The following is a 17,252-nucleotide window of genomic DNA, read 5'->3' on the forward strand; positions in this document are numbered from 1 at the left end:
CTGATCAAGTCAGTGGGAGTCTTTCCATTGATTTCAACAGGCTTTGGCTCAGGCTTTCGAGAAGCATATTCTTCTGGATGTATCTCACAGCAATTGCAGTCTTTAGCCACCTGTTATTTTAAGATTGTGCCCAGAGAGACACTATGGTCATTTAAAGAATCTATTTTGGACCTTCCTTGTGTGAAATCTTATATTCACTACATTTTGACATATACCCAAGCCAAATGCATAGGCTTGCTGATTTGTGACAATTCATTCATACCAAATGAATGGGGATTCATTTGCACTTTAATAATCTCAGGTTTATTACAGTCTATGCAAACATAAATTTGCTTTATGGGGCAAGTGAAAGAATCTGAAGGCACTTACTCCTCAACTTTCACAGCAATTCACAGGGCACCGGAATGTCTACAGAGACAGGATTACTTCTATATTGGAAATCAAATTGCCTGAGATTTGCTTGTCACTGGATCTCCAAGCCAGGTAACAAACTGTTGACAAATTGGAAGGTTTTCAGAGAAAAGCAACCAAAATGATTTAAGGAACGGGAGGAATTGATTTATGAGAACCAATCAAAAGAACATAATAGCTATATCTTGGCTAAGGAAAGCGATGGTAACTATGGAGGTTTAAACCACCCAAATTATTAGCATAGGGTATACACCAAGGAGAGATAGGAATTATTCAGCATGGTACAAAGGGAAATAACCAGACACTTTGGGAAGAAATTAAAAGGAAAAATTTAGGCTGAATATCAGGAAAAACCAATCCTCCTGGTAGTGAGGATAAGATAATGGACAAAGCTTCTAATGGAAATCTTTGGAGACATGTAAAACAAGAGGGTACAAAGCACTAGACATTTTATTATAGGGAACAATCCTGCACTGGAATTTTGGGGGATCGACTCAGAGACCTAATATATAAAATCTCTGCAAACACAAGACACACACACACACGGTAAGTTCTTCCAGTCTGGTTGGTTTCAAGTGGCTGGATTCTGGCTGTATGGCAAGTGGGTCAGATTGTCACTATTATTTCTAAATTCAATGTAAATGGCTTTCAGTCTTCAATCATATTCATATAGAAACAAACTATCTTCTTGGATGTACAATATCAATGGGAATGGCATACAAAAACAGAATTTGGCTCTACACTTGATCAGGTTTTTTAGAAGAGCTCATGTCACAGGGTGACCCCCTTGAAATGAAACAGGTCCAGCGCCCCTGTGGTAGAACAGGTGCTCCCAGTTTGGCCAATTAAGAGGTCATGGCAGCACCTGGGGCTATGAAGATCCAGGTTTTCAGTAAGCAAGGGGGATCAGGAGTAGCAGGGAGTCCCCTGGGAGAGGTAGCAGTAGGAACCTGCTGGGGAAAAAGGGTCTCCAGGGAGAAAGTGCTGGGAGGTGGTACTCAGCAAAACGGGCAAGGAAGAATCCTGCAGGATGCTCTGATGGAGGAGTGATAGAGAAGCAAAGTGGAAAATCCCCTGGGAGCAGTAGCCCAGGGTGGGCTGAGGAAAATTGCCTGGAATGAGACTCTGGGACTGGCAATGGACCTTTGTGTGCTTATAGGTTATCTCCCATCAAGCCACTGCAATTACGGTTCCAAAAGTGTTCAATATGTAGCAGCTCCTATAGAGAACAATGGGAGCTGCTAAATGCTGAGCACTATTGAAAATCTGGCCACTTCGTTGGAGTGGACAAATGGGAAATGAACCCTTTTGAAAATCTGGCTACCTTTTTATATCCCAATGAGAAGAATAGGAACTGCTTGGCTGTTGAGATCTTCTAAAACTCTGGCTCGTAAACTCTGATGTGGAAAATAATAAACTAGCTTAAAACCTAAAATCATGCCTAAACACAGACTACAATAACTAAACTCTGTGGTATTTAAATGCATCTTATCTTTTAAAATAGCGGGTGGTTTGGTGGAGGGGAAAATTAATGTTGTGTAGAGACACAGGCTATCCAGAACCCTTTATACATTTGCCTCTGTTTTCCATGAGGCCTGCCAGCTCCCAATTCCAAACTAAGTCGGACTTTTTCTCCTCCAACCATCACTAACTTGCTCAAGTTTTAAATCCAAAAATAAATGCACCATCTTATATTTAAGCACCCATGTTGCATAACAAGGATTCAATCTCTGAAATATGCTTGTGCAAACAATAGCTTTCACATGGTCTGAACATGCAGTAACTAAGACAAGTAGAGGTACGGTCTCTTTGCTTAAAGCAAGCTGTATTTTGCTAGGAAGATCAAGCCAGCAATAAAATTTCCTTGCTTTCCCTTTTTACGCACCACACTGGGAAGCAGCTGTGCTGGACCACAGCAATTGACCTATCCTTTTGGGAAAAACATCAACAGAGATCAAGAGTTGATTTTCTTTCCTGCTGCTGCTGCTACAAATATGGCGTTCACATTAATCAGGTGCACCGATAAATTATGCAACGGTCATTTTGGTCATGCATGCTCCCATTGCTTGTGGAGTCTGAACATTCCATTCCAAGCTGCATTGTATTATACAGATTCCCGTCTCGAAAGAAGTTCCAGCACAGGGACACCTTCTGAGCCCTGTCTTCTGCAAAAGTGAAAGAATATGGACTATGATCTACATACTAACTATGGTGGCTGATGGCAAGATAGATTAAATAGCTATCACATAGTTATAACACCATCATGTTGCTCTGTACTGTGATTCTTATGTTGCTTGTCTACCACTTTCAGTGATGGTGTGGGCTGGGAGCACAAAGTGAACAGTGTATATAGGCCTGGTGAGGGTGGGAAGATGGGGCACCATTGCTTTGTTCAACAACCAGGAATCAGCATAGATGGTCTTTGAATGTGGTCCTGATTAGCTGTCCGTGGAGTGAAGGATGGTAGCTTTGATGCAGGGACTTGAGAGTCGTGGGGTGGAAGTTAGGGAAACTAAACAGGCATCATCAGTCCCTTCTTTAATTGCTAAGTCTGGGCCATGAGTTAGGAAGTGACATTAGAGGCAGCTCAGGTTGTTTTGAGCCAGTCTGGGTGCTAGACAGCCAGGAAGACCTATACGATCTTGTCTGCATACATTAAACTCACTTTAGAATTGTGTCTCTATTTATCATCTGTCTAGATTTTTCTATAGGTACTACTGTGATGGTTGCGACAAGTTAAATAAACAAGTTTTGTATCTTCTCTGCCAAGGAGACCCACAAGGCTCTCTTAAGGGTGCAGACAGAGGACCTCACCTTCGACAAAAAATAAATTTTCCTTCTAACAATGGTTGAATACTGTAGTTCATTTTTTTGCTCCTCTAACAGACATGACTATAAATGTGCTGAGTAGAATTTTTCATAAAAGTTCAACTATTCTGTTAGAATTTGGCTTTGGTGTTTGCATTCTGAATCACATCTTTCTTGTCTATAATTTATTGATTTATTCTCCACAGCCATTCCATCATCCATGAAAAATGACTGACCAGTATTTAAATAAAGAATTGGTAGTACTTTATCTAATGCATGTTTAGAGATTGCCAAACCAAATAAATAGTAACAATCTCATCCCCAACCCTTTTCTCATTTTTAGAACCAATCTGGATCTGAAGATTCTGAAATACTTGGTTAAATTTTTCTCTCCAATTGTTATTTTTGATTTTCACATTCCTCTATGTTTCCACATTCCATCTGGAAGCAGAGAGAAGAAACACCAGAAAAGTACCCTTCCTTCAATATTACCAACTGAACCCGATACAGGATGCAACAGAAATCTCATGACTGTGCTCACAAAATTTTTAGCCAGATTGTGTTGAAATCAATGGAGATACATTAGGAATAATTTGGCCAAAGATGCTTAAACATCTTTGATAAACACTTAGACAAAATTTGGATAATTTATGTGACCAGAACAAAAAATCTGGCCTTTTTTAAGAGTCACTCATCACTAGATAATATTTTATACAAAAAGGACAAGTTATTTTTAATAATCTGTCAGGGTATCAGGAAATCTTCACATGCTGGGCACCAATAAACTAAAATGTGCTCTTAAGGGTTATACTCACATTTCCAAGACCATGACGATGTTGGCTTTTTCTTCAAAGGCATCTACACACTGGACAAGTTTTGGATGATGTAGACAGTTCATGATGCCGATTTCCTGCCTTATATTTTCTTTATCCTTAGCTGAATATGCTTTGAAAAATTTTCCTGCCCAAACTTTTCCAGTTTTCTTCTCAACAAGTTTAAAGACTTGTCCAAATTTCCCCCTGAAAATATATAACTATTTCCATGAAATGGTTTTAATATTTTATGGCCTAATAAGACTAAAAACAAAACTTAACTAAAAACTTTTTCAGAGTGGTTAACTCAAATCTTGCACTGAAAATACATGATCACACCATTAGTCCAAGTGCTGTTCAAGACTGAACTGGGCATACTAATTTGCAAAATCATCTTGACGAACATTACATTCAAAAGGCGAGATCTTCACATAGTGTATATGGCTGTGGCTCTGTTAAAGTCAAGGGAGCTATGCTGATCTGAAAGAGCTGAGGATCTGCCCAGAAGGCTCAATTCTGACCTTAGCTAGACTGGTGTGTATCACCAGTCACAATAAAAAAAATAAGCACCTGTGCCTGTAGACACTGATACTACAAGCTAAACACCTATACACACTCATGTATCTAAAATCCTATGGCAGTCCAATGCTCCCTAATTAGAGAGAGTCTTCACCCTCTGATGCACATTACTCCCATTAGCATCCATTACAGTTACACATACATGTATAGAAAGAATGGACTTCTAGGGCAGCGGGGCAGAGGTTGTGCTCTCTCCCTGCCCGAAGTGGGGGCTGGCCCAGGTCCTGCATCGCCTGGCATCGCCACTCGTCCCCCACGAATGTTCCTCCGTGCCCCCCCAGTGGGGCATGTCTCACAGTTTGAAAACCTCTGTTCTACGGGCTCCAGCATTACTTCAGGCTACAATTGCTAATGTGAGCTTACTTACAATTCCACCTTAACCATAACCCTTACAAGTGGAAAACACAACAAGAGATGGCTAGTTTTGTTACAGAGAAGAATATACTGAGGTAGAACCTTACGGCCTTGATTGCCAACAGCAAAACAAGTCCTTCCATGTGTGCCCTGTCATACGATTTGGACACCCACAAGCCTGAGTACTGACACATACAGCCAACTTAATAATTGACCTTTAATGAGCAATACTATTAATGCTTTTGCTTTGGGGATTACGACCACTGTCAACAGAGAATCTACCCTACCACCAGGGAGTAGGGTTTCATCTCATTGGCACCAATGGATATAATGGAGCTGTAAGTGCACAGTGGGTTTCTGCCTTCCAGATAGATTTCAGAGCAGAGAATAAAAAACGAATCATCTAGCATTTATGGGCTTCATTCTCCTCACCAGAAGCACATGTGATGCCTATTTTGAAGTGTCAATTAATGGGAATGAAGAGCTTTTATGGAGATAAAACCAGACTCCTTTAGAATCTATTTTTTTACTACACACAAGCAGCCCAGCTAGAAGGCTAAGAAGGTAACGTCCCATATCATACATGTTTAAGAATGCATCCTCCTAGCTCTTTATAGCCTTAGGAACACAGCATTCCAAGGGCTGAAACAAGAAACCTAATGGTCTACTTACGATCCCAATCTTTCTTCAATATTGTAGAACTCCGCAACTTTTTGTTCTGTATTTATAGTAACTGTCCGATAGTCGACATCTGTTTCTTTCTCTTCTATAAGTGAGGATTAAGAACTGTTATTAAAAAAAAATCATACTACATGTATTAAAGATGTAGAGATTCATTTTCTCTGATGAAATTATGAACTTCTTACCATCATCGGATAGCTCAGCTTCATCTTTAGGTTCTATAAAAAAGTGTGGGGGCAGGGGGAGAGAAGAAAGATAAATTGAGATGATTAACTCCTGTCTGCATAGGATGTATATGCTTAGAGAAGGCTATCTTAGTCCTTGAATTAAGATCTTTTGGGTAAACAGTTAATGTGATGGTTAGGGACCAAAAGGCAGCCAGCTAACAGGGTTTGCATACTAAATATAAAGTAAAAATCTGTTCAATCTCAATGTACTAAATTTAAATCTGGTAGCAGAAGCCAGGCACTTCTGTTGTCATCAGTGTAGAATATCCTTTGAAGAGAAAGCAGCTGGTTTATATGTCTACTAGGCACATAAAATGTAAGGAATCGGATCACTGGATTATTTAATAGGCTGCCATCAGAATGCTTCAGAGGAAGGGAAAAATAAAACAATTAAAATTATTAAGCCCATAAAGCTCTTAACTGTACAATGCCTGTGTATAGGGAAAATACATTTCTTACTCTCACATCCAAACCTGAAAGTGTAAAAAAACAAAGCAAAAACCTCTGAGAAAGGCTGTTCTTTGAAGCTGTCCTGCCAATTTTGCAAACCTAGAGCTTTGGATAGTTCAGATAAGCACCCACATTTATTGGTGCTTATCTGAAATGAATTGCCTAGTCATTTAGGCCCAACTGTTTCAATAAAACCTCAATTCCAAATGTGCAACTGTTTGCAGGCACAAATCCTTACAAATAAAGTAACACAACTGAAGTCAGCTGAAGATTCTCACGTGGGGGAATCCTCCAGTGGTGATGAGTCAGCATAACTGGCCCTGTGTCATTCTCTATTTTGCAGTGGGGGTGATCAAGGAAAACGGGGTGGAGCCATAAAGCTGAGGTGCTTCAGCAATCCGTGACAGCCATAATGGCTGTTGGGGTTGGAGGGCGGGTGTTAGAGTCAGCAAAATTTAGAGCTGCTCTAAGTTACTGCTTGAAATTGCTCCTCAGGACTATGCTGGTTCTCAGTGGCCTGAGGATCAGTGAGTTGCAATGTTTCACAACTACCAAGGCAGCTCCCCCTCCAAACTGCTGGACCTGATTATCTGACTCTGCCACTGAGTTTGTGCACTCCTAACCATGTGACTTAACCTCTTTGTGCCAATGGATTTACACTATTTATACAGAGCCCCAATACATTCTAGGTTCTTTACAATTAAAGCTAGACTCAGTGCCTGGTAATAAAATAGTAGGGATGGGTGAAGGAAGGAGGGCAAGGTACACAGTAATAAGATTATACAGTTATGTTACATAGACATCTTTATGTGACAATAGAGATGAATTTGACCCCCTCAACACCCAATAGATGGTGATGAGTCTGCAAACTGGTAGCCAGACAAGTTGAGTGGACTTAGCCAATCAACAGAAACCCCATCACCCCCTCTCCCTGCTGTGTTTGTGATATTTACATACCTGCAGCAGAGACAGACTGGTCTGCACTCTGCCACTGTAGCAGGGAAGCAAGGGAAGATTGCCCTCCCCCACTCTGTGGGAGCTGTGCTCAGATTTTCTGCTATGGAAATCACAATTACATTGAGCAGGTCACATTTTCCTCCCCTTTTAAGGGCTGCATGAAGGAGCAGATCCCGTCCTCTTTGCCAATAACTGCGTCTGCCAAATGTCCCAAGGCTAGACTTGCTGTATACGCAACATGCACATCACTGCATCAAAGACTTGGACAAATAAGACTTGTGGTCCACGGGTGGAAGTCCTAAATTAGTAAAAAGGTACATCTCCCCCATGGTTGAACTCAGTGAAGCTAAGCTAATGTCTTCTTCAGCTGGAAACCAGTGTTACCAACTGAACACCAAAGCTGGCCATGCATACTTTGCTTCTTTATGACTTATTATATTACTTTAACAATGTTGATTCTGGACTGATGGTGAATATATGGCAACCTGCTCATTTCACTCTCATAATAATAATACTTTGCACTGCTAAAGCACTTTCCATTGGAGGATCTCCAAGTGCTTCACCAACACCATGGGACCTCAACATCTCTGTGAGGGAGGCATTATGCCTCTTTTTAGAGATGGGCAAACTGAGGCTAAAGTTATGTCTTCACACCCAAAAAGCTGTGTTTTTACAGTGAGATTATTAATGTGCATTAGCCATCTCACTCTAAAATCCTAGTGGAGACAAGGCTCTGTAGTTTTTACCGGAACACATCCAGGCAAGATCAACTAGGTGGATGGTATAGTATTTGTCACACCCTAGTTACAATGCAGTAAAAACTATCAGTATCTTGTCTCCTCTAGTATTCTACAGTGAGATAACTAATGAATGTTAATTATCTCATGTAAACCTCCGACACACATCTTTTTGGGCAATGAAGGCATAGCCTTAGTTACTTGGCCAGGAATTTACAGTGATGAGAACGTAAGAAGTCCTGATTTTCAGGTGTGTTGAACACCCGCATTTCCCACTGACTTCCATTGGAATTGTTTGGGTTCAGTATTACTGAAAATTAGGCCTTAAGTAATTTGTGCAAGTCAGTTGTAGCGTCACATACAGAACCCTGGAGTCCTGGCTTCCAGTCTCCTGCTGAAATCACTAATCTACACTGTCTCCCTGATACAAGGAGTTATCTTTGTACAGTGGGTTCTTTACTCAACCCATCTTATTGTTATCATTTGTTATTTGTATTGCAGTACTTGCTAGGTGCTCCAGCCCCATTGTGCTAGGGATTGTAAAGACATAACAAAATCTTCTCTCTTCAATTAAAAAAAATATGTTGTTTCCACCCATCACAACCAGTGATAACTTTTGGAAATACAAAAGCAAAGGAACAGTCTGACAGTTTCCAAACCTAAGTGTGTTCTTCCAGCAAGCAAAGAGAGGAGGCATTCCAACACAGGGAATTTTTGTTATCAACAGCCAGCACTGTCCAGCTTTTACACAAATTTATGGTCACTCTTACTACATTCTTCCCTTGGAGAGAAAATTGATCCTTGATTTATATCAACCTTTCAGATTTTCTTTTAAATAATGAGAGAAAGTAAATTCATGCATATAGCGCCAATTTAGCTGCTCAAGCAAGAGAACAAATTACTTCTGCATGGAAATATTTGCCAAAAAGCTGTGGAAGGTCTTACAGTGCTGCACCACTGTGCTGTTATTTTGACCCCATCTCTCACTAAAAGATAATATTACAAACTCTCTATGACTTTATTTGAACCAGGTAAGAACACAAAGCACTGCATATATAATGTACTTCAAAACAGGAAGAGAGAAGTGAAACACATAATCCAAATCCCAAAAACAGGCAGTAGGAAATACGGAAAAATAATTTGTTCTCCTTTATTTTCCAATTCTGGACTTTTCAGTGCCCTGCAAGCACCTAAAAGAGGTCCTCCATATTTTACACTATGTGTGTGCATACAATGCTTGTTTCTGAGTTTTTCTGTTTTTTGAACATATGGCTCTTGTTCAGTGTAAGTGTCAGGATGCTTCAGTTCTTCTCTTTGAAACTTCTCTGCTGATAAATGGTCAAGGAAAAAAAGTTGAATGGTGGCGGAAAATATCCCCAAGAGCACATAAAACAGGAGTAAAATATTCTAGAATGGTAACTGGCTCAAAAATTCTTTAAAAAATTGGCTACTCATATAAGGTGCCAGTTTGACAGCACAGCGCTGGAGACTGAAGTCTTCTGGCTGCTGATCAGGCACCTCATGGGCAACTGTGGCACAAAATCTCCCACGCTGACTCACTAACATGCTTTGGATCTGAAGTCTCTAGGTATGAGAGGTTAATCTAGCTTCCTTGCCCTTAGCTTCTCCACTGAGGCTGCCAACAAATGTACCAGCTGGTGTTAATTGTGGTGATGTTTTTGGTGATGTTTCCATTACAAAGTAGACAGAGGCCACCGATTCATTTTCCAAAAGTCACTAACCAGCATTCTCAAATAGAATTAAATCTGAACCCATAACTCTTGGGTGAAACGTTCCATATCTCACTACAAGTATCCTGAGCTACAGAAACTTGTTAACAAATGGTTGCAGAGTAACAGCCGTGTTAGTCTGTATTCGCAAAAAGAAAAGGAGTACTTGTGGCACCTTAGAGACGAATAAATTGGTTAGTCTCTAGGTGCCACAAGTACTCCTTTTCTTTTTGTTAACAAATATAGATAAACATACATAAACAAATGCAGTTGACACAAAATTCATTGCATTCATAAAACAGACAGAAAAATATTGGCCCAGATTTTCCAAGTTAGGAAGACACAAAAATTGATCTGCTCAGATATTCAATGGAAGCATAAAAATGCCTCACATCAAGCATGAGCAGTCATATTTCAGGAATTGACACTCATAAATCACCAGTATGCAAATGTATATTGGCAATTGGCTGTACCTACCTTGAAAAATCCTGGGCCATTATCTAATAGAGTTTAATCATTTTTCTCAGTAAGGACTAACCTTCTTGTTTCTCTCCTACTTTTACCAGTTCTGATTCTTGGCTGGGCTCACTTATGCCATACACGTTAGCAGCTCGCACCCGGAATTTGTACTCCCTGTCAGCCAGCAGGGACTTGACATTGTAAGAAGTGCTACGGCAAGTAGTAAGATCTGTCCATTTGTTATCCACTGAGTTCCAGGTTTCCACAGTGTAGGACTGCACAGCGCTTCCGCCATCGTAAGAAGAGCCATACCAAGAGAGAGTGAGGGAAGAACTTTGTATGTCCGAGGCACAGGGTTTTCCGGCTGGGGGATCAGGTTTATCTGCAAATGGGGACACACATGCAAAAATACATTAGATCAAACAAATTAATTCTGCTACCTACTCCCTCATTCATTGTTATTTCCCCACCTGATCCACAGAGCCCACTCATCCTCAATTTTGACCTCTTTTGTTTTGTAATTGTTACAGCTAGTTAGATCTATGCTATACATTTGATAGATTGTTTATTAAAGTTAGTGTTGGTAACTCTCACAATTTTATTGACAGTCTCAGAATGTTTTGTGCTTCCTTAAAGCTCCTGCTCCTGGAGTCATGCCACTAAAGAAGCAAGTTTATATGGTTGCAGAGAAAAAACTTGAAAACGTGTGTACCTAAAAGGCTCAAAAACCAGAAGGCAAGTAAAAAGAATTATGATTTTATCTCAGAGTGGCATTGTGAGGAGTTTTACAGATGGGGAACTGGGCACAGAGGGAATAATTAACCTGCCCAGGGTCACACAAGAAGTCTGTAACAGAGGAGGGAATTGAACTAGGGTCTCTTGAGTTCCAATCTAGCACCCTAATCACAAGACCATCCTTCCTGCCTAGATTTGTAGGCTAAGCTACAAAGAAGCAATAAGGCTTGATTCAACGTACACTGAACTCAGTAGAAAGCCTCCCATTCATTTCAATGGACATTGAATCAGGCCTATAAGTAGCATCCCCCACCAGTAATGAAAAATTGTAAAGTTTCAACAACAGAGATTTTTTTTCAACATGCAGAGTTTAAATATCCTCTTCTGATTTTTTAAAAAACTTCCCTGAAAAAATTCTACCATGGGTTGGGATAGGATGTGTGCAAATAGGCTTATATAATAGGCTTTTTAAACTTCAACCTTAAGCATGGAGCAACTGTTTCTCAATTAGGGGCTCACTCCTTCGGCTCTTAGTTGCATAAATAAAGCCTGCATGATGGCTTTGGACGATAGGATTAAAATTCAAAATGATTTGGACAAACTGGAGAAATGGTCTGAAGTAAATAGGATGAAATTCAGTAAGGATAAATGCAAAGTACTCCTAAAGGAGCAATCAGTTGCACACCTACAAAATGGGAAATGACTGCCTAGGAAGTTAGTCTCTAAGGTGCCACAAGTACTCCTTTTCTTTTTGCCTAGGAAGGAGTACTGTGGAAAGGGATCTGGGGTTCATAGTGGATCATAAGCTAAATATGAGTCAACAGTGTAACACTGTTGCAAAAAAGGAAACATCATTCTGGGATGTATTAGAAGGAGCGTTGTAAGCAAGACACGAGAAATAATTCTTCCACTTTACTCCACGCTGATTAGGCCTCAACTGGAGTATTGTGTCCAGTTCTGGGTGCCACATTTCAGGAAAGACATGGATGAATTGGAGAAAGTCCAGAGAAGAAGAACAAAAATGATGAAAGGTCTAGAAAACATGACCTATGAGGGAAGATTGAAAAAAACTGTGTTTTCTTAGTCTGGAGAAGAGAAGACTGAGAGGGGACATGATAGCAGTTTTCAAGTAAATGAAAGGTTGTTACAAGGAGGAGGAAGAAAAATTGTTCTTGTTAACCTCTGAGGATAGGATAAGAAGCAATGGGCTTAAATTGCAGCAAAGGCGATTTAGGTTGGTCATTAGGAATAACTTTGTAACTGTCAGGGGGGTTAAGCACTGGAATAAATTGCCTAGGGAGGTTCTGGCATCTCCATCATTGGAGCTTTTTAAGAGCGGGTTAAGAGCGGGTTAGACAAACACCTGTCAAGGATGGTCTAGATAATACTTAGTCCTGCCGCAAGTGCAGGGGCCTGGACTAGATGACCTCCCTTCCAGTCCTACGATTCTATGTGCCATTTGGGTGCTGCTCTGGTTAATGACACAAAGAAGCCTCTCATTTTTCCTGTCTCTTTCAAAATTAAATGTAATGGTTAACTCAGAAGTTAAGTAGATAAATGCTTTTCTGAGATGGAAAGATGCTGACACTTTTGTTTTAAAATTGCTTATTAAAAAGAATTATGATAAATTCTTCAGAAAACCTGAAAGAATGCAGAATATCTTGTGCTGGAGTAATCCTCTCAGGACTGCTCTTAAAAGTAAAATCTACAAGATAATGATGATGATGATCTGGATGAATTAATGGCCAAAGGTTGATTGGTAACATCAGGAAAAGAGAATAAGTGCTGGGGGAGGTGAAAGGGAATAGGTGGAAAAAGACATTCTGTGGCGACGCAGATGTCTATGTAAGATATACATTGGTACAACAGGCGAGTATGTGTGAGGTGCTGTATAAACACATAGTAAGACACTGTCCGCACCCTGTAGATCTTATAATCTAAATAGACAAGACGGACAAAGCGGGGGATCATCATTCCCATTTTATAGGTGGGAAACGTAGGCACAGAGTCACTTGTCTAAGTTCACACAAGAGGTCAGTGGCAGAGAGAAAAATTGACCCTCTATCTACTGAGTCCTAAGCCAGTGCCTTAACTTCGAGACCCATCATTCAGCATCAGGGTACAAGATGATGCAAGGTAAAACACACTCTTCCCCCCTATTTCTTCCTTTCGATTCCGCATTTTACAGCTCCCAACCCAAGCTCATGGCTCTCACGCAACTGTTACATAACCACTATAACATTTTTTTTTTTTAAAGATATCACAGAACTATGCCTAAGTCAACCACGGCAATACTGGACCAAAGGGACAATCACAAATACTTTACGTTGCTTGTTTCTGTGGGTTGCTTTCTCTCTGTAAACTGCCACCACCATTCTGCTCCCCTCAGAGTATAAATTACACCAATGTACACCCACTTACCCGTGGGTAAATTACACAGTTTACAGTAACTTGACAGGTAACGGACACCACCATTTACATGCAGCATTATTGTAGCTGTGTCGGTCCCAAGATATTAGAGAGACAAGGTGGGTGAGAGAGAGAAGAAGAGCTCTCTGTACACCTGAAAACTTGTCTCTCTCACCACACAGGAATGGGGGCAGAGAGGAACGACTTTGGCTATTTTTGTCTCTAGCTCAAAAAGAGAGAGAAGCAACCAGTGTTGCCAGCTCTCACAATTTTGTCATGAGTCTCATGGTAATTATTGTTTTCCTTAAAGCCCCAGCTCCTAGAGTCAAGTGGATATATGATGATTTCAGCCTTCATTCTTAAAGAAAAAAAGTAACTTTCTAGCCCTTGTGGCTGTGGAGAAAGCTTCAAAATGTGATCCCAGGGTACCCTAAAGGCTCAAAAAGTGGACGGTAAATAAAAAGAACACCAAATCTATTGTTTTTACATAATCTCATGATTTTAGAGCCACTCTCGTGATTTTTGGTGAGCCTTACTCATGATTTTTGAACACTTGGGGTTGGCAATACTGAGCAACCCAGCATGTAGGGTTCTGCATCAGGCAGGGACACTGCCTGCTCCTGAGCCTATATGGCCCCAAGAACTCCCAAGGGAAAGGGTTAGGCTGCTCAAGGGCAAAGCTGACCAAGGGGGAAGAAGGCTCCATTTTGCAGCTCACATGTCACACACTGAAGGAGGACAACTCTGGACAATCCAAGGGGCTCTGACCCCAGCCCAAAGAATGCCCTGGAGTGACAAGGAAACTAAGGCAGGGACATGGGTTTAGTGTTTTCTGATGAGAAGTACACTCCTGTGCTTTATATAATTAAGTAAAAGAGCAATAATGTGCTAGTCTCTGGGAACAGTGTCTGACTGTGATCTTCATAAATATTGCATGCCTCCAGGGAAAGTGAAACCTTCATAGTGGAGTTCTGGGAGAGTAAGTGTTTAAGTATGGGGGAATCTGAAGGCTTAGCACTGTGCCCAGGGGGGCCAGGCAGCTGGACAGTGGGTTTCAGCTCTCAGAAGGAGGTGCGAGACAGAAGTTCTTCACCCAGAGAGTGTGCTTAGGGACCCCAAGATTCAGGCACTGGCTGGATTCCATTCAGGTTCTGGAAGCGTAAAACACCTGTGTATCCAGGGACTCAGAGGCTTTGATTCCCCTCACATCAGTCTTGTGGGTGGCTGGAAAGAGGCACCCAGCCAGATCTGTGACATCCCCTAGTGCTGCAGAGGGATGACAGTGTAAAGGAAAAATGGATAGTTTGATCAAATTATATTAGTTCCGTATTAGTGCTAAATATTCAGTTCTTTGATTGAAACAGGGACAATTTTCTCTTCGTTGAATACCCATTACTTTTGTGCTTTGACTGGTTTAACTTATAAAGCACCTTTTACTTTTTTGATTTTTATAATTTTGAGTTCACCAATAAAAAAAAAAAGAGTTTTCCTCAAAATGGAATGTAAAGGGTTATAACTTTTAATGGGGATAAAGAATTTTCAGATGCACTCACCATGAGAGTATCTAGCAAGGAGATAAAGAGACTTCATAATTTAGGTTATCTGTACTCATTTCTTGGCAACACTTAAAACACCATTCCACTAGGAGTCATCATTATACAGCAGACCTCTAATTAAACCCCAAAATATCAGAAACCAGATGCAATTTTGACCTTAACCTCCAGAATGGCTTATTGCCCTTCTTCATTGTTAAAGATTCAGGGCCTGATCCTCTGGTAGCATAAAGGGGCCTTAAAGAGGGCAAAAATTCAATTTACATCCACTTTTAGACCTCTTTATACAGCTAGACTGGTGTAAAACTGCCTTCATGTAAACAAGAATCTGCAGTGGGACTCTTTACAGGTCCAATCTGCCATTTCAGGGTACTTTTTCCAAGGCACTGATGGTATTATTATAATTTATTATTTCTATTATGGTAATACCTATAGTTATCTACAGAGATCAGGACCCCTTTGGGCTAGGCACTGCACAAACACACAGTAATGGCCAAGCCCTACTCAGAAGAGTTTACTATCTAAATAAATAAGACAGACAAAGGGAGTGAGAAAGGAACTATTATCATTCCCAATTTATAGATGGGGAACCAAGGCAGAGAGAGATAAAGTGACTTGTCCAGCTTCAGACAGAAAGACCTTGAATCCAGACCTCCTGAGTCCCAGTCCAGTGGCTTAAGTACAAGACCATCCTTCTTCTCCATCTTATTAGCACTACTGGACAACCTCCTCATAGCAATGGATAGAGGACAGATCTCAATGCTCCTATCACTCACCCTATCAGCAACATTATACAACACAGCACAGGGTATGACATTGATAGAGTACATGGGTCCAATCACAAAACTCCAAGAGTGGTGTTACCTTGCTGCTTCTTTTCACTACAAATCATTGTGTCTGGCAATACCACAGAGATCTAACCTCTCTCCTCTTCAAAATCCACCTGAGATTTTGTGGAAAGGTGCTGAGACACCATGGACTGTGCTGCCAACCAATGCTAGTGACTCCCCGCTGTATTTCTCATAAACACCTTCATCACAAAGATGTTGCAATGCCTACAAGAGACCAGAACCTGGATAAAGAACAGCTGGTTCAAACCAAACTGAGATAAGCAAAGGGAAATCACTTTGAAGAACTTCTGCCCTTTCAGAGGCATTTACCATGGTTCGTCAAAGTTGTGTGAAGCCATGGGGTTATGTTGGACACAAGACTAAGTGTGGACAAAAAGTGACAAAAAATGCTTTCTTCCACCTTTAGCTTGCTATGAGATTTTGCCCCCTTCTGCAAGGGGAGGAACTGGCCAAAATGATCCACCTCCAGAGTGGGATACTATAATTCAGTATCTTGCACCGTAGTTGGAAACAACATAGAGGCTCTAATTCTGTGGAACGTGGCAGCCTGCCTCTTCAATGGGATGGGCTGCCATGAGTACATCACTATTGCACTCTGCACTGGCTCTCAACCTGCTTCCACAGCCAAGTCGAGGCTCTGGAGACGATCTCCAAAAACATCAATGGGTCAGGACACAACTACATTAGTGACCTCTCCAACCAAGACTTGAACAGACAGCTGCAATCCTCTTGGACTGCGTAGCTTACAAAACTCAGGACAAAACGTGCAAGAGCCAGAGATAAGACAAACATTCCTTGTCAAAAGGGCTTGGCTGTGAAGCAATTTAGTAGACAAATTTAGACTAATCCTAAATCTGATTGCCTTGAGAATGCTCCATCCCGCTGATAATTGTTCCCACCAGGAGAAAACCCAAATAAAAACAAAATGATGCAAGAAGAATTTCCTTGAACCCATGAATAGAGAGGGAGCACAACACCGCCCGATGTCCACTACAGGACATGCACTGCAGATCTAATTCCCCTGTGCTACATAAAACAGATGATCTAATCTAATCTAAGCATTTTTTGGGTATAGTCACATGACATTATCTGGTTTCAGAGTAACAGCCGTGTTAGTCTGTATTCGCAAAAAGAAAAGGAGTACTTGTGGCACCTTAGAGACTAACCAATTTATTTGAGCATAAGCTTTCGTGAGCTACAGCTCACTTCGTCGGATGCATTCATCGGATGTGTTTCCACAGTAAGCATCCGACGAAGTGAGCTGTAGCTCACGAAAGCTTATGCTCAAATAAATTGGTTAGTCTCTAAGGTGCCACAAGTACTCCTTTTCTTTTTATGACATTATCTGGGTAGCTCTGCTAAGTATTCAGTGATTCATTTTACCATACCTACAAAAATTACTCTCTACTACAGACTGCATGACATACTTTAGCCCTGACTATGAAGAGAATTTGCAGATGCTCCCTCCATTTGTCTTTTTTGTTTCTCACCAGTTTATT

The 17,252-nt window shown here is 40.9% G+C and overlaps 1 protein-coding gene across 7 annotated transcripts in view; it reads right to left on the minus strand.

Moving 5' to 3' along the window:
* MYLK (myosin light chain kinase) overlaps positions 1–17,252 on the minus strand; it is a 335,337-nt gene that overhangs the window by 31,100 nt on the left and 286,985 nt on the right. For all 7 annotated transcript variants that reach the window (XM_048869056.2, XM_048869054.2, XM_048869057.2 and 4 more), the window contains 4 exons: positions 10,285–10,587; positions 5,831–5,863; positions 5,637–5,730; positions 4,035–4,238 (listed from right to left, as the gene is read on the minus strand). In XM_048869056.2, coding sequence (XP_048725013.1) covers positions 4,035–4,238; positions 5,637–5,730; positions 5,831–5,863; positions 10,285–10,587 — 634 coding nt within the window. The remainder of the gene's footprint in view (positions 1–4,034; positions 4,239–5,636; positions 5,731–5,830; positions 5,864–10,284; positions 10,588–17,252) is intronic.

This window comes from Caretta caretta, chromosome 11, assembly GCF_965140235.1.
Source record: "Caretta caretta isolate rCarCar2 chromosome 11, rCarCar1.hap1, whole genome shotgun sequence".
Lineage (NCBI taxonomy): Eukaryota > Metazoa > Chordata > Testudines > Cheloniidae > Caretta > Caretta caretta.